The sequence below is a fragment of the Armigeres subalbatus genome, chromosome 2 (assembly GCF_024139115.2).
Source record: "Armigeres subalbatus isolate Guangzhou_Male chromosome 2, GZ_Asu_2, whole genome shotgun sequence".
In the NCBI taxonomy this organism is placed as follows: domain Eukaryota; kingdom Metazoa; phylum Arthropoda; class Insecta; order Diptera; family Culicidae; genus Armigeres; species Armigeres subalbatus.
The window spans coordinates 187,222,062-187,246,381 of record NC_085140.1 but is presented as its reverse complement, the minus strand read 5'-3'; the positions used below and the strand labels follow the sequence as shown (position 1 = coordinate 187,246,381).

The 24,320-nt window shown below is 37.6% G+C and overlaps 1 protein-coding gene across 1 annotated transcript in view; it reads left to right on the top strand.

Annotated features, from left to right (window-relative positions):
- The window catches only part of LOC134211394 (organic cation transporter protein-like), a 105,230-nt gene that overhangs the window by 56,761 nt on the left and 24,149 nt on the right, over positions 1–24,320 (top strand). Inside the window, exons 2-3 of the mRNA XM_062688201.1 lie at positions 1,078–1,291; positions 1,450–1,708. Coding sequence (XP_062544185.1) covers positions 1,078–1,291; positions 1,450–1,708 — 473 coding nt within the window. The remainder of the gene's footprint in view (positions 1–1,077; positions 1,292–1,449; positions 1,709–24,320) is intronic.

Below are 24,320 nucleotides of genomic sequence, written 5' to 3'. Positions count from 1 at the left end.
GATGGATAATCGTGGCGATGACAAGAGATTAGTTCGCATCACCCATACCCAAAGTGAAGGGACGTGAGCGTAATCTGGATCACGAACCATCAACCCCCACAGCACCAAGCAGTTACTGATGTTTGCTGACCCGAAAAACCTGACCGCCCTTGAATGGCTGCTCATATCTATTCTGCAAATTAGTCAGCCAGCAAAAGTGTAATTGGAAAAGATTAAGACGCAAACTTCCTGATGGCGCATGCGAAGCTTTCATGACAACAGCGATGGTCGCTGGTACGTGGAGGAGGGTGTAGCGTGCGTGCATGATAACTTCACTACAAATCATGCCTTCGTTAAGTAGATCACGAACAAACAACGGGGATTTGAATTTAAAGTCGTAGAGCTCAAGCTAAAGCTGTGCGGCAATTATGTTGTACAACAATTGACTCATGTAAACATAGTGGTTTTTGAAGAACATCGTTCTGAAGCTTGGCCATTACAAGTTGACATGAGGAAATTGCTATTCTTCCTAATATGTTGTACAAGAGGCTTTCCGTTTTCTTTTCCAATTTGACATTTGTTTTTATCTATACATTTTGTCCACAAGCAACACAAATCAATGCAAAACCCAAATTTACGATAGCTGTTTGAATTTTATCTCGAATTCTACATTGAATTGAAATACCAGTTCAAGTAGAATATGCCTATAACTAGAACCTGTTGTGGAAGTAAGCATAACCCATTTTAACCATATCAAAGGTACAAATCCTGAAAGCAAGTCATTATGTGGCCTTGAAAGTATTATGCATACTTGGTCTTTACTTTACTTACGTCAATTTAAAGAGCTGTTTATCTACTTTCCGTTTTTATTTTAATCACCAATTTGAGACTTGGAATGAGGATGTAAAGGATATTAATTAACGCCAAAAAAGGAGATATGTAAGACCATTAATTCCTCCATTACGTAACAATCAGGTTATGTCTTACTGCTGATAAATCGTGCGTTTGTGAAATTCAGATATAATGGAAGTATTACAGTAAAAAACCAGTAAATTGAAAAATGTACAATTAACAAATTTATTTTTTCTTTAATTTCAGACGCGCCTTAGCGATTCCTGTTGAGTATGAACATGGAACTGAGTTTGACGATGGAATGGCTTCCTACAGCAAGTGCTCCATGTATGCAGTTAACTATACCGAAGTGTTAGCCAACAATATCCGCAAGGCTGATCCGTCCTGGCCGACGCAGCCTTGCAAGCACGGTTGGGAGTACAACTTTACCGATGTGCCGTACCGGACAGCGGCCACCGATGTAAGTATCTGTTACCTATTAATTAACCTATTTTCGGCCATCGTTTTCACTATTAACCCTATTTATCACAATATGCACATACTTTAGGTTATCAATATTTGAGAGGTCTTCCTCTGTTCGTCCATGCATGTAAAAAGTTCAAACCACTTTCTTTTCAGCTCGAATGGGTCTGCGAAAACGCCTACCTTGCGACCCTGTCCCAGTCGATTTTCTTCGTTGGTGCCATAGTCGGTGGGCTGCTGTTCGGTTGGATCGCCGATCGATACGGACGCATCCCAGCCCTGGCCGGCTGCAACTTGATAGGATTCGTTGCCGGCGTGGCCACCGTTCTCTCCGGCAACTTTTGGCAGTTCGCGCTGTGCCGGTTTCTGGTGGGATTCGCCTTCGACAACTGCTTCACCATGATGTACATTTTGGGTAAGTGAAAAAAAAAACTAAATGACGTAGCAGCTTGTAAGCCATAAACAAGGATTGCACAACATTAGAAATATATCAAATTCTAGTGACTCATAAATCACAATTGAAACCGGTCGGTAACCGCATTTAATGCGAAAAGTCAATCGAGCGATGGATGTCAAGCTGATTTCGGTTGGTGCCTATAAACCGCAACTCAAATAGCCCAAATTAGCGGAATGAAAATAAAAACCGAAAAATTCGGATTAGCAAAGTGATCGCGGCATTTGAGGAAGAACTCACCAAGCAAATCAATTATCGTTTGGTGAGTTGAATGCGTGTTAAATCTAGCACGAACCTTAGAGATTTAAAGTGCAGATCAAATTTGATTTCGACTTTAAAAAGCCGAGACAAAGAACCGGGAAATTTGACTCCAAAAATAAGAAGGAAGTAGGTAAGCCAAGAACAAATTGGAGGGTCAAGTCAACCTATGGTTTTACATCATTACATTAGAGTTTTTTCTTTAAATTTTGGATAAAAAAACAATGCATCTCTTCCTGAATTTGTATGTGAAACATTCAAACATACAAACCTAGATCTCCGCTTTGCGTAGCTTCTCAGTATTCTTCAGACGTTGATACTAATTGAGACATAAACTGATTAGCATGCAACATATAAATTCCATTGATCACGTCGCACAAGTAAATACGCTTGTTAGCCCTTTTCCATTGAGACAATACAGTCGGTGGCTGGCGGGTACCGTGCTAGATTAGATTATCAGAATCGGCTGTCACCTGGTACTTACTGAACCACACAGTATAGCTAATGTGACAAACCACCTTCCATTTTGAGAGACGTGTTCCCACTCATTAGCATATGTGTGAGAACACGTTCTCGGGAGGTGCTGCGTTACACACCTGCTTTTTATCGTTGATCCTGATGCAAGTGCAATGTGCACTGGGCAAGTGCAGCTAGCCTGTCAGCTCTTCTAACTCTATCCACGCGACTACTAAATGATCGGCTTTCGGACAAAGCATTGGATGTTGAACATCGTGTAAATCGTGACTGTGGGAAAATAATATATGTAAGGCACTAACAACAATTGCAAACATAAGTTTCTTCGCAAGTTTGCGGTGTGTAATATGTTTTGCCCTTGAAGGTCAAATAATACGGCTGCTAATTGCTTTGAGATAACATGACGGAGAGACAATTATCGGATTAGCAATTAACATCAGACGCGGTGTGATCAAAAAGTCACGCAGATTGTTATACTAGCAAAAATTTCATGTATTTTCATATAATAGTATTTATTTGCATTACAGTTGAGATTTTGATAAATAAACGTAAATGAGAGGGTCAAATGCAAAGGGGTGTAAGTGACAAAAAGTTAGTTTTGAGAAAAATGGGTTCAATTTTTTTTAATATTAATATATATTCGCTTCATACAAATAGGATGAAAGTTCAAATAATTACTAATTTTCTGTGAATTTTTACATTTTTTATAAACATTGTGCAAACTATATCAAAATATTGCCGCAAAGCAAAGAACCAAAGCATTTTTGGCTGTAGTCAACTCAATTTTGACCAAAATGTCACTTACACCCCTCTGCTTCTAATCCCCTCAATTATAGACCCACTGACACTTCTATAGTAATGTATACAGATAATGAGCCAAAGTTTCGAGAAGATTGTAGCTTTAATTGATTTATTCGATTTTTTCACATTTCACTATTTTAAACTTCAACCACGAATTCTTTCGGGAGGCTATGTCTCATGATAAATTTCTTTTAAAAAGCTCCAAACGTGGGGAACACTGGTTCTGATGATGCATTTCCACTTGTTCTACACAGCTGTGCAATCCCCAACACAAAATGAGCAAGAACAAAGCGAGAATCATCACTACTCTGTGAGAGCTGCTTATCCGATGTTGATTTTTCGCACTTGTGTAGGTACAATAAGGTGGCTCAAAAAACACTTTTTTAATTTTTTTGATGGGCCGCCCTGATGCTCTGGACAAAATTTTAGCCAAATCAGTCAACGTTTGGGCGGTGCTAAACTCGTTGAAAGTTTACATGGGAAAATGTATGCAGAAACATCGAAAAACAGTGATTTGCAGTTAGACGGCACAATTTACGATGAAGAACCATGACACTCATTCAGTTCTTGTAGAATTAAATACAGAATGTTTTGCTGAAAACCATGAGAAGATTAGAGTTCATTAGGCTAAGATATTGGCTTTTACTAGAGTGTTGTATGGGTGAATTTCTTTCTTTTCAAAGGTAAAAGAAACGAAATTTGCTCTAACCCCACTTCAGAGAAACGCTAATAACTTCACCGGGCGAACACTAATCTTCTCGCGGTTTTCAGCATAACATTCTGTATTAAATTCTTCAAGACCTGAATGAGTATCATAGTTCTTCATCGTAAACTGTGTTGTCTAACTGCAAATCACTGTTTTTGGATGTTTCTGCATACATTTTTGCATATAAACTTCTAACGAGTTTAACAACTAAACTTTAGCCGATTTGGCTGAAATTTTGTCCAGAGCATCAGGACATCAAATAAATCCGAATAAAAGGGCGGCCCATCAAAAAATTTGAAAAAAGTTTGTCCCATACTAATTTGAGCCACCCTAAGGTACAAGTTTCATAAATTTGTTTTGATGGGTTGTCATGATTCGGAACAGTTTTGAGTTTGCAGTATCTATCGAGCAAGTAAGTGAAAACAAGCGCGATCTTCAATAGTGTGCTGTAGCTATTGTTTATTTATTTATTCAGACTAATGCCTGAGTGGCCTATGCGGTATATAAGAGTCTTCTCCATTCGGCTCGGTCCATGGCTACACGTCGGCAACCACGCAGTCTACGGAGGGTCCGCAAGTCATCTTCCACCTGTTCGATCCTCCTTGCCCGCTGCGCACCTCGCCGTCTTGTGCCCGTCGGATCGTTGCCAAGAACCATTTTCACCAAGTTACTGTCCAACATTCTGGCTACATGCCCGGCCCACCGCAGTCGTCCGTTTCGCGGTGTGAACGATGGATGGTTTTCCCAGCAGCTCATGCAACTCGTGGTTCATTCGCCTCCTCCACATATCGTCTGCCATCTGCACCCCACCATGGAAGGTACGCAGCACTTTCCTGTTGAAAACTCCAAGTGCGCGTTGGTCCTCTACGAGCATCGTCCAGGTCTCGTGTCCGTAGAGGACTGCCGGTCTAATGAGCGTTTTGTAGATTGTCAGTTTGGTACGGCGGCGAACTCTATTCGATCTTGCGGAGTCCAAATTACGTACGATTTCCAACCACTATGCGTCTCCGAATTTCTCTGCTGGTATCATTTTCGGCAATCACCAGTGAGCCCAAGTACACAAATTCTTCTACCACCTGGATTTCGTCACCACCGATGCAAACTCGAGGTGGATGGCTCACATTGTCTTCTCTTGAACCCCTTCCTATCATGTACTTCGTCTTCGACGTGTTGATGACTAGTCCAATCCGCTTAGCTTCCATTTTCAGTCTGATGTTGCTTCCTCTATCTTCTCAAAGCTATGTACCATAATATCAATGTCATCGGCGAAGCCAAATAGCTGGACGGAATTATTTAAAACACTCGTGTTAATCCCTGCTCTTTGTATTACCCCTTCCAGGTATCAGAACGTCGGCTCCAGGGGCACGTTCACCTCAATTTGGGAGATTTGTGCCATTTCCTTCCAAAGCAATGTTGAATAGCAGACACGAAAGACCATCACCTTGCCGTAACCCTCTCCGCGTTTCGAAGGGACTCGAGAATGCCCCTGAAACTCGAACTACGCACATCCCCAATCCATCGTCGCCTTCATCAACCGTATCAGTTTATCCAGAAATCCGTTTTCGTGCATTAGCTACCATAGCTGTTCCCGATCGATTGTATCATATGCGGCTTTGAAGTCGATGAATAAATGATGTGTGGGCACGTTGTATTCGCGGCATTTCTGCAATTTCTGACGTACGGCGAACACTTGATCTGTATTAGAGCGTTCACCCATAAATCCCGCCTGGTACTGCCCCACGAACTCTCTTGCAATTGGTGTTAGTCGGCGGCATAGAATTTGGAAGAGTAACTTGCAGGCGGCGTTCAGCAATGTGATTGCGCTGTAGTTGCTACAATCCAGCTTATCGCCCTTTTTGTAGACCGTGTTTAAATAGCTCTCCTGGTAGTTGGTCAACCCCAGGGGCTTTGTTGTTCTTCAGCCGGCCAATCTCCTCCTGGATTTCCTGGAGATCCAAAGCCGGTAAAATTGTGTCCTGTGCGCGTTCTCCCAGGTCCATCACCATACCGCCATCTTCGTCTGCCACATCGCCATTCAGGTGTTCTTCGTAGTGCTGCCGCCAACTTTGGAACACCTCACGCTGGTTCGCGAGAAGGTTCCCGTTTATGTCCTTACACATATCAGGCTGTGGCACGTGGCCCTTACGTGAACCTTTTTTTTTCTTTTTTTTATATTACTTTCGGATGTTAATAGCGCGGTACAGTTGCTCCGTCTCTTCACGGTCTCGATCTTCTTGCTGGCGCTTTTTCATCCGGAAAATCGAGTTTTGTCTGTTTCGCGCCCGTCTATATCGTGCCTCGTTCTCCTCAAGTAACTGATCACATTCGCCGTCATACCAGTCGTTTCTCTGATCCGGGGGCACCATGCCTAGTGCAGCGGCTGCGGTGCTTCCAATGGCGGATCGAATATCTCTCCAGCCATCTTCTAGAGACGCTGCGCCTAGCTACTCTTCCGTTGGGAGTGCCACTTCCAGCTGCTACGAGTTGTCCTGGGCTAGTCTACCGTCTTGTAGCCGCCCAAAGGCGGCGTTTGATTACGACGCGTGTTGTACACCGTCGAGAGTTTTGAGCGCAGGCATACTGCAACGAGGTCGTGGTCGGATTCAATATTTGCACTGCGGTAAGTGCGGACGTTCGTCATGTCGGAGAAGAATTTACCGTCGATTGGAACGTGGTCGATTTGGTTGATGGTCAACTGTGAGGTCGTCTTTAGTGTCTAGTCACTCAGCGAACTTGACTAACGAAATTCATAACTGGCGCGTAATAACTCTTCGACTAATTATTCCACCAACAGTGCTTCTTATACGCAGTTACCTTCCCGAATATACAAGCGTCGATGGGCGTGTGGTCTACATATCGGCCTCCCGACCCCGACGTCCATGGTTCGAACCCAGTCTGCCGCACTTTACTTTTTTTTAAATGAAAATCATCATTCATAAGGCAACATATTGAAATTCATATCGATTACTTGAGGCAAATTTTCATAAGGCGTTTGATTGAAAATCATACGTCCATTTTCCTCAGTGTACTTGACTCGACTCGATAGAAAGTACCAAACTCGTCTTAGACGGATGAATACATTCCACTAAAAAAAGCTTTATTTTTTCTAAAAAAGTCATATTTTTTTCAAATTAGTTGGTTTTTCAAAAATAGTCGGAATATTTTTTTATACGTTTTGATCGACCCGATTTTAAGAAAGTACGTTAAATTTCCAATGGAAAAGGTGCACAGTATTTTTTTTCTAAGTGCTACCGTTTCTGAGATACAGCAGTTATAAGATAAAATATACCGATTTTTTAAATGTAAAGTAGGGAGCGGGACCATTTGGGCAGCACCCCCTATTCCCGTCCACAACGTTAATAACTCAACCGAGTTCCAACCAAATGGCTTGATTTTTTGTAAATCACTAGATATCGACAGAAACTAACCATGTACTCAAAAACTAGTAATTCGATTGTAATGCGATCGAGTAATGAACGTTGCGGACGGGAATAGGGGGTACTGCCCAAATGGTTCTCTACCCTAATTTTCGATTTTTTTTTCAAATCTATTCAACCAAATTATACTGAACCGTCGATATTTATTGACAAATGCTAGTAATGGAGTAGTGGTTGGCCATTTTCAGGGTATTTTCAATGTTTAAACAATTTTTTTCGCAGTGTATATTTTTTCACATAGCCCCATTGATTAGGGTTTAGGCAGGTATTTTCGTCTTTTCGTCATAGTCTCGAAAACCAATAAAAGAGAAACTTTTTTGACAAACTCATCCGTATCAAATCGTAAGCTCAGGAGATACGTTCTGCTATAGTGGAGTTTCAGCTAAAGGACGTTCCTTTCGATGGTTTTAGCCCCTATGACGATGGACGGAAATACCTGCCGTGTCCCTACCTAAAATTTTGCCGAAGACATCAAAACGATCGGTCAGCCCGTTTTCAAGTGATTTTTTTTAAGTGTTCAAGGTGCTTATGCTTAGGCACTTGTCAAAAGTTTGGCTAGAGTCAAAATGGCAAACCAATGATGCAGATTATGTTTTTAGATCACAAAGAATGTATATGCAAATTTTCAGAGAAATCAAAATATACAAAATTGAAATCTCGAAAAAAAAATCATGATTGTGTAAAGATATTATAAATCTATTGGAAATCACGTTCATTTTTTTTTTTTAGGTAATTCGTTTGACAATGATTTTGACCAAATGATTTGGCACTATAACAATTTTCTTCAAGATAATCATAAGAGAACTAATAAGCTTAAGAAACATTTCACAATAATGGTTTTATCGAACTATTTGTTACGGGTTTGAAGATAGCCATGAAGACTTGATTTTTTTTATTTTAGATTAGCTTGTCACCATCAATATCATATTATTGCGAAATTTCAAGCAAACATCAATTCGTATCACATCATCATCATTTCACTGTTGGCCTTAGTAATTTACAACTACTATCTGAATCATATTGAACGATTTTCATATTTTTGATCTATACCTCAAAAAGATTCGCGTTGATGGTTTCTCGATCCCTTCAATAAGTATACATTTTTGTATTAATTCCAATATCTTGTCATCTTGTTTTTCTATAATTTTACAGATTATAATTTCAAGATATTAACCAGTTGTTGGAAGGTATTTTAATGTATTCTCCGCTTGGGAAAAATAATATCAATAATCTAGAAAATCATGTCAATTAAGCGATAATGATTTCTCTTATAAAACAATTATAATATTATGTAATCTAATGTGACCAGCAAGCGTTCTGCGAAACGCGGGACGCCTATCTGTATTGCGTCACTGGTTTGAAAATGGATCTTCCAAAAGTGCATTTCACATATATTTTGACCAAAAAAAATTGGAAAAATATTTGTAAGGCTGTATGAATTGTAATAAATTTGTAAAACGAAGTTGAAAAATGCAGGGACGTCTGGTCACATTAATGTAATCAGTAGGGTGATTTTTTCGCGATATTTTAGTGATCTAGTTGCATAAACTTGACAGGGTAAGTGCGAAACATAAGTGTCAATAATGTGACAGACAGCGTAATTCACACCGTCTCACTTTTTCAACAATCATCAGTTATATAGCTATATCATAACTAGATTGTGTACAATTTATATTTAACTGAGTGACTCATTCCATACTATACAGATGTCAATTATGCTGACAAGTGTTTAACTCCATTCCGACATTTATTGAGTATGACGAACCCTCATATACGATTGCGCCCAGTCTCACTTGTTTGTTGAGTTTTTTCCTCAATAGACAAAACGCATCCATGACCAAACGCGATCGAAAAGTGCATCCATAAATCGCGATTAATGGGCGACCTTTTCTGTTACAATGTTTATGCGGTCCTTAAATGGAAAATGAAGGTGTTCGTGTGCAACGTACAGTTGAAGTCACTTTACTAGACACATCGGAGACATGCCAGTGAGTGTGCAGATGATGCGGTAATGTGAGATCTATGTACGATCGCTTCGGAACGGTTGTTTTCAAACAATTGGATCCTTGAGGAGCAAGCACGAGTATCATTCGATCTCGTTTCTATGACTATGACATTGAGTTTGTGGAAAAGATGATGCCAAATCACTCGATGGGGTCTCGACACCGTATTAAAAAATATAAATCAATAAAATTAAAGCAATATTGAGCCATTTATGTTGTTCTGTCAGTTCTGGATGACATGGATAACATACACAATAACCTATTCAGATTACGAGGTTTCATAAGTGATATTACGGTATCATAAAAGACAGAGCTGGCTAGCAACGTCTGGTTTATTGAGCGTCTCGAGGTTATCTAATTGACAATAGACGATTTCTTCTTTCTGCATTCCCTCTGAAACTGTCCACTGGTTTGAACAACAATTTTCGAAGCGTAATAACATTTTGTATAGACCTTCCAGCTACGTACCTTCTTTGGCAAAGTGTTTCAGCATCTTTCAGACTATATGCTATCGTATTGAGTCACGTGATTTACGATAAATGGAAGCCGCTAAAAGTACGTTTTCCCATACTAATCTACATACGAATTTAAAACGCGATGCGGAAAGCGAAGACGCAACCAATCGAGCCCACATTCTGCACAGTTGATTCGGAAAAAACCTTGATCTAACTTGATTAGATGAAGTTTGCATTTCTCCATACATCTGCGCCCCACTCTAGTGAACACGAACAGGAACAGATGAAAATTGTGACTCATTATCTTGTCTTGAGAATAGATGAATATTATTACGTAGGATGGAAAAGGCTAGATTTTCCATATCAAAATTGTCTTAACTTGTATACAGTCGAAGCAATCTGTCAACGTGTTCAGCTTATTTTAGAAGTTACTCATTCACCGGATTTAGCGTGATTTTTTTTTGATCCAAAAGAACCGCAAATCATGCCACCAAGGTTATCCTGAACCCATGGACTATCTCAAACGCCGAAGGTTTCGCGAAGCGTTTTGTAGGTTACTTCCTGATAAACCTGAATCCATGGGGCTTTGTCTTGCATTTTATACCGCTTTGTTTAATCAATCTGTCGAAATAATGATTCGGTTTTGCAGAAGGCCTTTAGACTGCCAGCTAATTTCAAGTTCAAGTAGTTTTTTTTCTTTTGTCCAGATGACTTTCGATCGAGAACCAAATGGTACTCCAACTTGTGAGAAAGTGAAAGGGGACTTGTTGTTTTTTTCATGTTCCGCTTTTTCACCTACATTCTCATACAGTCTGGATTCGAATGAGCCGGCTAGATATTGCCATGCAGGAAGTTGCTATTCCCTTGGTAACCAGCACTGCAAAAGAAGTAGTCATTGAACTTGAACTACGCGTGCAGCTGCATTGCGGAGGCGAGGCAAATTTATGAGCCCATAGCAAAACTGTTGCGGAATAGAAATAAAAAGAGAATGGTTCGACAAGCAATGGCACTGGTAGGCGATACATACTTTTGGCTTTGAGTGTAGGTCTATCAACAGCATAAAATGTTGTACACTCGTTGGGTCCAAGCACGGGGCTGCACTGCGTTGGGTTGAACGCCCCGTCAATGCGGACTTTGAAAAGAATTGGCCAATTGCAATGCGATGGCGGCGAGTGACTTAATGGTAAACGAACGTTTATTGTCAATCAGGTGTGTTCTACAAGGTCGAAGCTTTATGTATCGCGCAATGAACACCTACGATTGAAACGGTGATGCTTAGGATTTAAGTCAATGAACTTCACACTCTATGCTACGTGACGAATGTCTACTATTAGTAATATGTAGAATTGTGGAGCACATCCCAACAAACAACTTAAGCTGTGTGAGCTAGAATTATTGCTGTAGAAGCTTATTTTTATCGATATAAGCCGTTTATCTACCTCATTGTTTATAAATAAAATATAAATTAAATAAATAAATAAATAAAATCCAATCCAAATTCAATTCAAATCCAATCCAAATCCAATCCAAATCCAAGCCAAATCCAATCCAAATCCAATCCAAATCCAATCCAAATCCAATCCAAATCCAAGCCAAATCCAATCCAAATTCATACCAATCCAAATCCAATCCAAATCCAATCCAAATCCAATCCAAACCAATCCAAACCAATCCAAATCCAATCCAAACCAATCCAACCAATCCAAACCAATCCAAACCAATCCAAACCAATCCAAACCAATCCAAACCAATCCAAACCAATCCAACCAAACCAACCAAACCAATCCAAACCAATCCAAACCAATCCAAACCAACCAAACCAATCCAAACCAACCAAACCAATCCAAACCAATCCAAACCAATCCAAACCAATCCAAACCAATCCAAACCAATCCAAACCAACCAAACCAATCCAAACCAATCCAAACCAACCAAACCAATCCAAACCAATCCAAACCAATCCAAACCAACCAAACCAATCCAAACCAATCCAAACCAATCCAAACCAATCCAAACCAATCCAAACCAATCCAAACCAAACCAATCCAAACCAATCCAAACCAACCAAACCAATCCAAACCAATCCAAACCAACCCAAACCAATCCAAACCAATCCAAACCAATCCAAACCAATCCAAACCAATCCAAACCAATCCAAACCAATCCAAACCAACCAACCAACCAAACCATCCAAACCAATCCAAACCAATCCAAACCAACCAAACCAATCCAAACCATTCCAAACCAATCCAAACACAATCCAAACCAAACCAATCCAAATCCAATCCAAACCAAACCAAATCCAATCCAAACCAATCCAAACCAATCCAAACCAATCCAAACCAATCCAAACCAATCCAAACCAATCCAAACCAATCCAAACCAATCCAAACCAATCCAAACCAATCCAACCAAACCCAAACCAATCCAAATCCAATCCAAACCATCCAAACCATCCAAACCAATCCAAACCAATCCAAACCAACCCAACCAAACCAATCCAAACCAATCCAAACCAATCCAAACCAATCCAAACCAATCCAAACCAAATCCAATCCAAACCAATCCAAACCAATCCAAACCATTCCAAACCAACCCAAATCCAACCCAAACCAATCCAAACCAACGCAAACCAATCCAAACCAATCCAAACCAATCCAAACCAATCCAAACCAATCCAAACCAACCCAAACCAATCCAAACCAATCCAAACCATTCCAAACCATTCCAAACCAATCCAAACCAATCCAAACCAATCCAAACCAATCCAAACCATTCCAAATCCAAACCAATCCAAACCAATCCAAACCAACCCAAACCAATCCAAACCAATCCAAACCAATCCACATCCAATCCAAACCAATCCAAACCAATCCAAACCAATCCAAACCAATCCAAACCAATCCAAACCAACCAAACCAATCCAAACCAATCCAAACCAATCCAAACCAATCCAAACCAATCCAAACCAATCCAAACCATCCAAACCAATCCAAACCAATCCAATCCAAACCAATCCAATCCAAACCAATCCAATCCAAACCAATCCAATCCAAACCAATCCAAACCAAACCAAACCAAACCAAACCAATCCAAACCAATCCAAACCAAATCAAAACCAATCCAAACCAATCCAAACCAATCCAAACCAATCCAAACCAATCCAAACCAACCAAACCAATCCAAACCAATCCAAACCATTCCAAACCAATCCAAACCAATCCAATCCAAACCATTCCAAACCAACCAAACCAATCCAATCCAAACCAATCCAATCCAAACCAATCCAATCCAAACCAATCCAATCCAAACCAATCCAATCCAAACCAATCCAAACCAAACCAAACCAAACCAACCAATCCAAACCAATCCAAACCAAACCAAACCAATCCAAATCCAAACCAAACCAAACCAAACCAATCCAAACCAATCCAAATCCAAATCAAATTCAATCCAACCAATCCAAACCAATCCAACCAACCCAAACCAATCCAAACCAACCCAAATCCAACCCAAACCAACCCAAACCAATCCAAATCCAATGCAAACCAATCCAAACCAATCCAAACCAATCCAAATCCAATCCAAACCAATCCAAACCAATCCAAACCAATCCAAACCAATCCAAACCAATCCAAACCAATCCAAACCAATCCAAACCAACCCAAACCAATCCAAACCAATCCAAACCATCCAAACCAATCCAAACCAATCCAAACCAATCCAAACCAAACCAATCCAAACCAATCCAAACCAATCCAAACCAATCCAAACCAATCCAAACCAATCCAAACCAATCCAAACCAATCCAAACCAATCCAAACCAATCCAAACCAATCCAAACCAATCCAAACCAATCCAAACCAATCCAAACCAATCCAAACCAATCCAAACCAATTCAAACCAATCCAAACCAATCCAAACCAATTCATATCCAATCCAAACCAAACCAAACCAATCCAAACCATTCCAAACCAATCCAAACCAATCCAATCCAAACCAATCCAATCCAAACCAATCCAATCCAAACCAATCCAAACCAACCTAATCCAATCCAAACCAAACCAAATCCAAACCAAATCCAATCCAAACCAATCCAAACCAAATCAAACCAATCCAAACCAATCAAACCAATCCAAATTCAATCCAAATTCAATCCAAACCAATCCAAACCAAACAAATTCAATCCAACCAATCCAAATTCAATCCAAATTCAATCCAAACCAATCCAAACCAATCCAATCCAAACATAATCCAATCCAAACCAAATCTAAACCATTAAAACCAATCCAAACCAAATCTAAACCATTAAAACCAATCCAAACCAAATCAAACCAAACCAATCCAAATCTAATCCAAACCAATCTAAACCAAGCCAAATCTTATCCAAATCCAATCTAAACCAAATTCAAATCCAACCAAACATAAATCCAATAAACCAAACCAAATCCAATCCAAACCAATCCAAACCAAACCAAACCAAACAAAATTCAATCCAAACCAATCCAGATTCAATCCAAACCAATCCAAACCAAGCCAAATCTAATCCAAATCCAATCCAAATCCAATCTAAAGACAATGCAAATCCAATCCAAATCCAATCCAAATCCAATCCAAATCCAATCCAAATCCAATCCAAATCCAATCCAAATCCAATCCAAATCTAATCCAAATCCAATCCAAGTCCAATTCAATTAAGATACAATCCAAATCAAATTCAAATCGAATATAATCCAAATCCAATCCAAGTCCAATCCAAATCAATCCCAAATCTATTTCAAATCCAATCCAAATTCAATCCGAATCCAATCCCAATCAAATTCTAATCCAATCCAAATCCAATCCAAATCCAATCCAAATCCAATCCAAATCCAATCCAAATCCAATCCAAATCCAATCCAAATCCAATCCAAATCCAATCCAAATCCAATCCAAATCCAATCCAAATCCAATCCAAATCCAATCCAAACCAATCCAAACCAATCCAAACCAATCCAAACCATCCAAACCAATCCAAACCAATCCAAACCAATCCAAACCAATCTAATCCAATCCAAACCCAATCCAAACCAATCCAAATCCAATCCAAACCAATCCAAACCAATCCAAACCAATCCAAATCCAATCCAAACCAATTCAAACCAATCCAAACCAATCCAAACCAATTCAAACCAATCCAAACCAAACCAAACCAATCCAAATTCATTCCAAACCAATCCAAACCAATCCAATCCAAACCAATCCAATCCAAATCCAATCCAATCCAAATCCAAATCCAATCCAAATCCAAACCAAATCCAAACCAAATCCAATCCAAATCCAATCCAAATCCAATCCAAATCCAAATCAAATTCAATCCAAATCCAATCAAAATCCAATCCAAATTCAATCCAAATTCAATCCAAATCCAATCCAAATCCAAACAAATTCAATCCAAATCCAATCCAAATTCAATCCAAATTCAATCCAAATCCAATCCAAATCCAATCCAATCCAAATATAATCCAATCCAAATCCAAATCTAAATCCATTAAAATCCAATCCAAATCCAAATCTAAATCCATTGAAATCCAATCCAAATCCAAACCAAATCAAATCCAAATCCAATCCAAATCTAATCCAAATCCAATCTAAATCCAAGCCAAATCTAATCCAAATCCAATCCAAATCCGAATCTAATCCAAATTCAAATCTAAATCCAAATATAAATCCAATAAAATCCAATCCAAATCCAATCCAAATCCAAACCAAATCCAATCCAAATTCAATCCAAATCCAATCCAGATTCAATCCAAATCCAATCCAAATCCAATCCAAATCCAATCCAAATCCAATCCAAATCCAATCCAAATCCAATCCAAATCCAATCCAAATCCAATCCAAATCCAATCCAAATCCAATCCAAATCTAATCCAAATCCAATCCAAGTCCAATTCAATTAAGATACAATCCAAATCAAATTCAAATCGAATATAATCCAAATCCAATCCAAGTCCAATCCAAATCAATCCCAAATCTATTTCAAATCCAATCCAAACCAATCCAAACCAATCCAAACCAATCCAAACCAATCCAAACCAATCCAAACCAATCCAAACCAATCCAAACCAATCCAAACCAACCAAACCAATCCAAACCAATCAAACCAATCCAAACCAATCCAAACCAATCCAAACCAATCCAAACCAATCCAAACCAATCCAAACCAATCCAAACCAATCCAAACCAATCAAATCCAATCCAAACCAACCAAACCAATCCAAATCCAATCCAAACCATCCAAACCAATAATCCAATCCAATCCAAATCCAATCCAAATCCAATCCAAATCCAATCTAATCCAATCCAAACCCAATCCAAATCCAATCCAAATCCAAATCCAAAACCAAATCCAATCATAATCCAATCCAAATCCAAAACAAAATCCAATCCAAATCCAATCCAAATCCTATCTAATTCAAATTCAATCCAAATCCAAATCAAAAACCAAATCCAATCATAATCAAATCCAAATCCAAAACAAAATCCAATCCAAATCCAATCCAAATCCAATCCAAATCCAATCCAAATCCAATCCAATCCAAATCCAATCCAAATCCAATTCAAATCCAATCCTATCCAATTCCAATCCAAATCCAAACATAATCCAATCCAAATCCAAATCCAAATCGAAATCCAAATCCAAATCCAATCCAAATCCAATCCAAATTCAATCTAAATCCAATCCAAATCCAATCTTAATCCATTCCAAATCCAATCCAAATCCAATCCAAATCCAATCCAAATCCAATCTTAATCCATTCCAAATCCAATCCAAATCCAATCCAAATCCAATCCAAATTCAATCCAAATTCAATCCAAATCCAATCCAAATCCAATCCAAATCCAATCCAAATCCAATTCAAATCCAATCCAAATCCAATCCAAATCCAATCCAAATCCAATCACAATCCAATACAAATCCAATGCCTTTCCAATTCCAAGCCAATTCAGACCCAATTCAAATCTGAATCCAATCCAAATACAATCGAATCCATATCCAATCCATCTTTTCAAACCCAAGGAAATCCAATCGAAATCTTTTGCAAATTTTATCTAACTACAATATAAATCCAAAATGTTATACCTACTCGGGTTATTTGAGAGTTGTGCTCCGAAAAACGTAAGGTGAGGACTAGGGTGCACATAGTGTTCAATTTCATCAACATTGAATAAATTTCAAACCCTTGATTTAGGACGTTTGGTGTCTTCTACAAAGTTTTCAGACATAAAACATCTTTTGATGTAATGAGTTTGATGATTAATCCACCTAGAAGTGAGATGAAAACTTTCTTTCCGTCAAACACATAAATAGAGAGTTGGTTTCCCCAGAAAAAAGTGTGGAGTTCGATATTGCGAGGAACTTTGTAAAAGATTGCGAAGCTCCATCTATATAACTTTTCAATACGATTTTTATTCCTTTTTGTGGTCTTCTACAAAGTTATTGGGGCCAACAAAATACGCATTGATCAATAGGGGAGACTGGGTAGATCTGATCCCCTTTTCTCATTTCCGTTTTATCAAAGTCAAAAATAAATAAATATACCTACTCAGATTTCGCACAGATTCTCTAAGAAACATCTAATTTAACTTTACCGATGTACAACAGTATGTAAATGACTGAAATAAAAACTCCCTCTTAATGAAAAGAAATTTTCCATGAAAAAAAATAGAAAACTGCCAACAAAGAAATCTGGGTATGAGCAATAAATAAATATAAAATTTCCACAAATAAAGCGAAATTTCCATAAACAATCAAGAATTTTATACAAAACAAAAATAAATTGACACTTTTAAAAGAAAAAAATTGCAATTATAAAAGAAGAATTTTCCATAAAGAAATCAAAATGTTCGACGGAAAAAAATTCAAAATTTCCATAAATAAATCAATATTAGCATTAAAAAACTAAAAAAAATTTCCACAAAAAAAAACTTTTAACGAAAAAAATAAAAGGAGCAATAAAAAAATATGAAAATTTCCATAAAGAAATATAAAAAGCAATAAAACTGAACATTTTTCCGTAGATGACTCCTTCTTTAAAAGCGTTTGAAGTTCATGGAAAATTTCATCAATTTTATTGCTTTCATATTTTTTATGGAAATTTTCTTATTTTTTATTGCTCTTTATTGACTTGTGGAAAGTTTTTAATTTTTCGTGGAAAAAAAAATATTTATTTTGTGGAAAATTTTACAATTGTTCAATGCTAATATTAATTTATTTATGGAAATTTTGTATTTTTTCCGTGGAACATTTTGATTTCTTTATGGAAAATTCTTCTTCTATAATTGCATTTTTTGCTTCTGCACTTGATATTAATTTGCTTTTACCACTTGAATTTATTTTTGTTTTGTGGAACATTCTTGATTGTTTATGGAAATTTTGATTTATTTGTGGAAATTTTATATTTATTAATTGCTCATACCCTGATTTCTTTATTGGCAGTTTTCTATTTTTTATTGAATATTTCCAATTATTTATGGAAATTTTATTTTGCTGCCGTATGTAAATTGTTGTTGTTATTGATAAATAATCGTTTTTTTTGGGTGCTGTCAAAAATCGAATTTCAAAATATTCCGGGGAAATTGAACCATCTCCAAGAAAAGTAGAAAAGTGCAATCTGATTTTTGCTGAGTGTATTCATGAACGAGTGGCGCAAAATGGTGCATTTGGTTCAGGTGGCATCTGAAAGTCCTAGCTTTCTGCTATAATTGACATGTGAAACCCCTTGTAGGCTAGAGTGGGTAAGGTATGTTTCATTCAGAAGGTGTGTCCAATGTATTGGAACTCGAAACTCTCGATTTCACGATCAAAATTGAACAGCGTTTAAACTTTTTATTTCAAAGGTTCGGTTACTTCTAAGAAGTTCTTAGGCATGAAGAGACGCATCTTTTGAAATGAAAAGATTAGTAAGTTTAGTTAGTCTGACCAAAGTGTTGAGATATGATGCGTTTTTGAGGAGGGTGCCTTCAAAACAATTTTTTTCAAATACTTATTATAACTTATTAAGATAAATACATTTTTATGATCGTCTCCAAAGTTGTTTAAAATGTTGAGATAACAAAAAACACATTTACTAAAGATAGTAAGCCTCTATCTTTTAAAATAAAAAAAGTGGAAGGTTGTATCAGAGACATGACCGCAAAATCAACGTAGAATTAGGTATTAGAGTGCAGCGACTCAGAACAGTAATTATAGGTTTCTTGCCTTTAATCATTTTTCGAATTTGATTTTTCACATTTTATCAATTCACGTGCCGAATGACTAATAGCCGAAATGTAGGCAATTAACTGCGTATAACAAGTTTTCAACAATGTCTGATGAAATTCAATTTTTCAATAGTTTAGCGCCTTTGCTCAATTGTTTTTAATAGTTGTGCAAAATCTTAAAGAGTTTGTCGATCGATTGATATAAAAATCATCAAAATTGCTTGGAAGATGGCTGAGTTATTAGCCCATACTTCCTGACCACTTTTCGCGACGGTCTCAAATTTGATTCTGCAGAATGACCCCCCTATGTTTTTCCGAAGGTCGATTCTACGTAAAAAAATTCGTCGCAATTTTTAATTTAATTTTAGGTGAACATAATTGAACCACAACTTTCTTATCGTTCCATCTCCCATATTACGTATTCTATACCTAGTTTGGATTTGAATTGGATTTAATTTAGAATTTGAATTCGTATTACACTGGGGTCACTTTTACGCGGTATTCTCCTCTAAGTTGTTTTGAAAGGTAGTGCATAGTTATTACATATATAGCAAAATATCTCTAAGGGTATATGTATTAAAAATTGATAACTGCGAATCAAGCGTGATCGCGATCAATAATATCAAATTTGCCAATGTGCGCCTTTGAAAGAAAAGTGTAGGTGTGAAATTATGATTTGAGCACATCGGGTACCAGATTGTGAATGTTGTAGCGCTATTTGCGTTGTTATTCTCAGTTTATGCAACTATAGCTGGTCGTGCTTTATGAGTAATATAAATCATTAGTATAACGATCATTAGTTTAACGATCGTTTCGCGTCACAGGTGACATATTTTAGTATGTGCAAGAATTTATGGGCCTGCTGCTGGGGATGGAAAACGCATTCCACAGAGCAAAATCGGTCAAAACCTTCATCATTGGACTAATGGGAGAATAGGAAGCACGAGTCGTAGTTGTATGAGGAAGTTAATTTTACAAACAAATGAATAAATATGACAATTTGAACAGTTCCGTGATGTTCTTTCTGATGTCATTAATTTGAAATAAATTGCATTTGTAACGATTGGATACTTGCACATTAGACATTTGCATGCATTTCTTGTTTGCCCGTGAATGGCTATCGTAAAATGTTTTATTGCTTTACCTCTGGAGACAACCAGTTCCATCTATATTTATCGCATTTCAAACAAATCTAGAGCAGGAATTAAAGTTAATACTACATGTCATTTGCTATTTTTTTTTTATAAAGTGCACCTGTTTGGCATCGTAATCCTCCCTCGATGTTATTTGTCTCGGAATATTAATCTCTGTAATTGAACAAATTATCATTCATTTATGACAGCTTGGAACCCTGATGCGTCCAGTTCACATGGAAAATAACTAGGAAGATATCAAACGGCACCTGTTTTGAAAACATGTGAATAATTCACGCATACCTAACTTGCAGTGAGTGCCTAAGTTTACAGCCGACGCGACGCTGATCGATGTTGCTGACCTGAGGCGTCAAGTGGCACAGCCCACATTATTGCGAACAGAGGTAGCGTCCGTGATATTGGCCAGAAATTGCCATCAATATGCATTCTAATTGGCAAGGCACGAACCAACGTATACGGACCCGCTCGTGAATAATTGATAAAGTTGTCCGCGAATGACGGGTTGGGGCTAGTACAGAATACATTTTTTTCTCGCCAATAAGTCAAAGTAGTTGCGTATTGCAGGCTGAAAACGCCTTCTGTGTTGACATACGAGATCGAACATACGTCAAAGCTGAAATATGAATGATTAATTTGTTTGTGTTCCGTAAATTCTTAATTTTGTAATATTTCCAGAGAAACATTGATATCTACAATCCACATTCCATAACCGTATCTCTTTTTAAATTTCGAAGAGATAAAAACATGAAACTGTTTTTTGCAGAACATTCACTACTCAAAGAAAATCAAAATATTTTACTCAAATGTCAGTTATCACTGGAAGGTAGATAGATCTGGGTTGCACCTAGTGGCTAATTGTAGTTGTAAATCAAAGCAAATTACCCATGAGATTGCACCTGTTGTTATATCACTGTCCGGAACGGTTAAATTCTAATCCGTTTAAGGTGCCGCCCCATCCGCATCCAGATGTCTCACTTCGACTGAACGCTAGGATCAGGTCTGAGCACAAACTGGTCACATTTTAATCGGGCAACGATTAGAATGACTTATTTATGCACGGTACGTCGAAAATAAGATATACGAGAAGGCGAGTGTGCCTCCCCTGACGTCCATTGGTGCTGGAGCGTTTGATGTCCGGGACCCTCCACATGGCTCGAGACCTGTGAACCGATGATTGATATGGTGCTGGACTTCTACTGATGCAAATGCATGACAGTATGAAAACCGGTAGCATAAAGGTAATGACATATTGTGATTGATTTGGGTAGACAATATATGCTAGACAAAGCCATATCGAATGACAAATTCAAAAATAGAAAAATGTTAATAGTAAAAACTGTCCCTAGATTTTGGAAAGTTTTTGTTGGATTTTGTTAATACTTGTATGGTTGATTTGTGTCCAAATAATTAGATTTGCATCTTATTTTCGCAACTATTTTCTGAAAGAGTGATAAATCGCTTAGTAATCTAGCTAGCGGTGTTGATCCCTTGACCTATCTTGTGCCCTTGAGAATTGAAAACTAATAAGAAAACTCTAAAATATTACTGATATGATGTTAGGCTCAATTTCTCACTTTCATATATTACTGCCTTTAATCACATATCTGTCCCATGTGACTAGAAAGCCCAGCAAATATGGGATGGATGCTTTCACAGGCAAATGCTCAATGTAAAATTCTCCATCGAACACATCTTTATGCTAGCAATTCGGATAAATATCGTAAAAGTGGTTTTAAATACGTTTCTAAATTAGTATTTTGGCCAGAGTTTGCAGAAATCGCTCCCAGTAGATAACGAACAACAATAAAAGAGAAGCAAAAACTGTTCCGAATCATAACAAGCCATGATAACAAATTTATCAAACTTGTATACAAGTGCGACAAACATAATCGGATAGGCAGCCCCCAAAAAAAATGGTGATTCTCGATTTGTTTTCGCTCCTTTCGTGTTGGTTACTGCACAGCTGTGTAGAACAAGTTGAAATGCATCATCAGAGCCAGTGCTCCCCGCATTTGGAGCTTTCTAAAAGAAATTGATCATGGGGTATTGCATCCCGAATCAGTTCTCTATCATGACAGCTTGCGAAAAAAGTGTCTCGCGGTATGCTATAGGTACATATCGTATATTTATACAGAGATGATAAGTGAGAGACTTGTTCTTTCTCTTTAGGATTCAATCCCTGATTTTGGCCATAACTTTTAAGCCCAGGATAAGTTCCAAAAATAGATAAGGATAAATAGGCTGAAAAAAAAATATTCGCTGTGCTTACTATTCATATTTAAATGTTCAACTTCAACGTGAAACCTGTGTTGTTGTATGCTAGCGAGAAAAGTCGTGCAAAAGGTAGAGATGTAAACCAATGCCTGGGGTTCAAAATTCAGGTTTATAATTCGGGTCTGGTGGCCTCACACTCCATTTTCCGACACTTTTTCTTGTCCCGGGACTCGGAGTATAACATGTCGCATATACCGGGATTTTTTTTGTAATATTGAACTGCATTCTGTTAACGGGAGAATCCTGACAACAATGGATAAATTAAGCAAGTTTTAAAACACGCGTAAATCCGCGTAAATAGCGGTTTTGATGCACTGTGCAGATGTTTTTTTTTTTATAGCATTATGAATTGTTGGCACTAATATTTACATTAACATCTAATCTCCATATTGTTAAAATATCCTCCCATCAGCTCTGTATGAATATTTACATTATGTATTTCACTCGCACCGTTGTAAAAAGTTCAACACTAGCGAAAGAAGTAAGGTACACTGGGGGAAGTGGAAAAGGAAAAATCGATAGTGCATGTTTGAATTAGTGTAAAACCAGTTTAAATGGTTTAAATGCGTTCAATCAAAATGGGCTATCAAAAACAGTCAATTTTGCACCAACTGGTGATTCATACTATTTTGGTCACTTGAAATTTATGGAAATTGATTTTAAAATTAGGAGTTGTTTTTCCACTTTCCCTAGTGGGATGGGGTAAGTGGAAAACCCATGTTACCTTGACCTTCAATAGTGATGAGTAGGTACAAATAACTAAAATCAATACGATAATTGCTCTGAGTATTTTTTGTGGAATAATTTCATTACCCTAACGGAATAGATCCTCAAGCAATTCTCGTAATAGCTAGGAGAGGGCTGGTTTTGCCTTCTCGAACACTAAGTGTACGTAAAGTCTATATGTTCGCCTCAAAGATGAACTTTTTAAAGGAAAAATGGGACTCACAGGGTTATAAACTAATCAACTTAGTTTAACGAATTGATATGATGTCTGTATGTGCGTATTTGTATGTATGCGTGTGCACAAAGCAAAATTATCAGCTATTCTTAAGCACTTGTCCTTAACCAATTTGTTCGCAAAAAAATTGCATTCAACGGCGAAACTTGTTATGAATAAAAATAATTGTGAATTATACAATATATTTACCTATCAGTGCTATTTTTAACTTTTTTATACATTTTTTTTTCATATGTAAAACATGTGAAAGGCATCAATACCGATAGGTGGATTAATCAGGCATTTTCTCATTTATATGAGTCCAATCACCACTGGAATCGCAATGATAACAAAGAAGGAACATATTAAGGTTCACAGCTATCGAAATAAACCCTGGAAGGAAGAAAAAAATTGCGTAATTAGAACATTATCCACTTCCCCCGCAGTGTTTGATACCTGGGGTAAGTGTAAAATCTTTGAATTATTTGCTTTATTGGTACAAACCACTACCCATTGAATGGGATTAGCTTAATTGTATTCTAATGGTCACCTGTGATATAAGTTCACTTGAAAAAAGAACAATTGGTGCAAATAAGAACTGATTTTATGAATGCAAAAATCAACTTTTCGCGAAACCTAAAATTACAGTTCAAGCGTTAACCGTGTTAGTGTATGTATTATACAAATTTCAACATAGTATTAGTGTGAGCATCAAAGCATATTCTTGCATAATGTTATGATGTGGTAAAAACTGCAAAGTAGGGGAACTGCTCCTTGAATTCATACCATGTACCCAAATCAATACCATTCGAAAACAAAGAATTG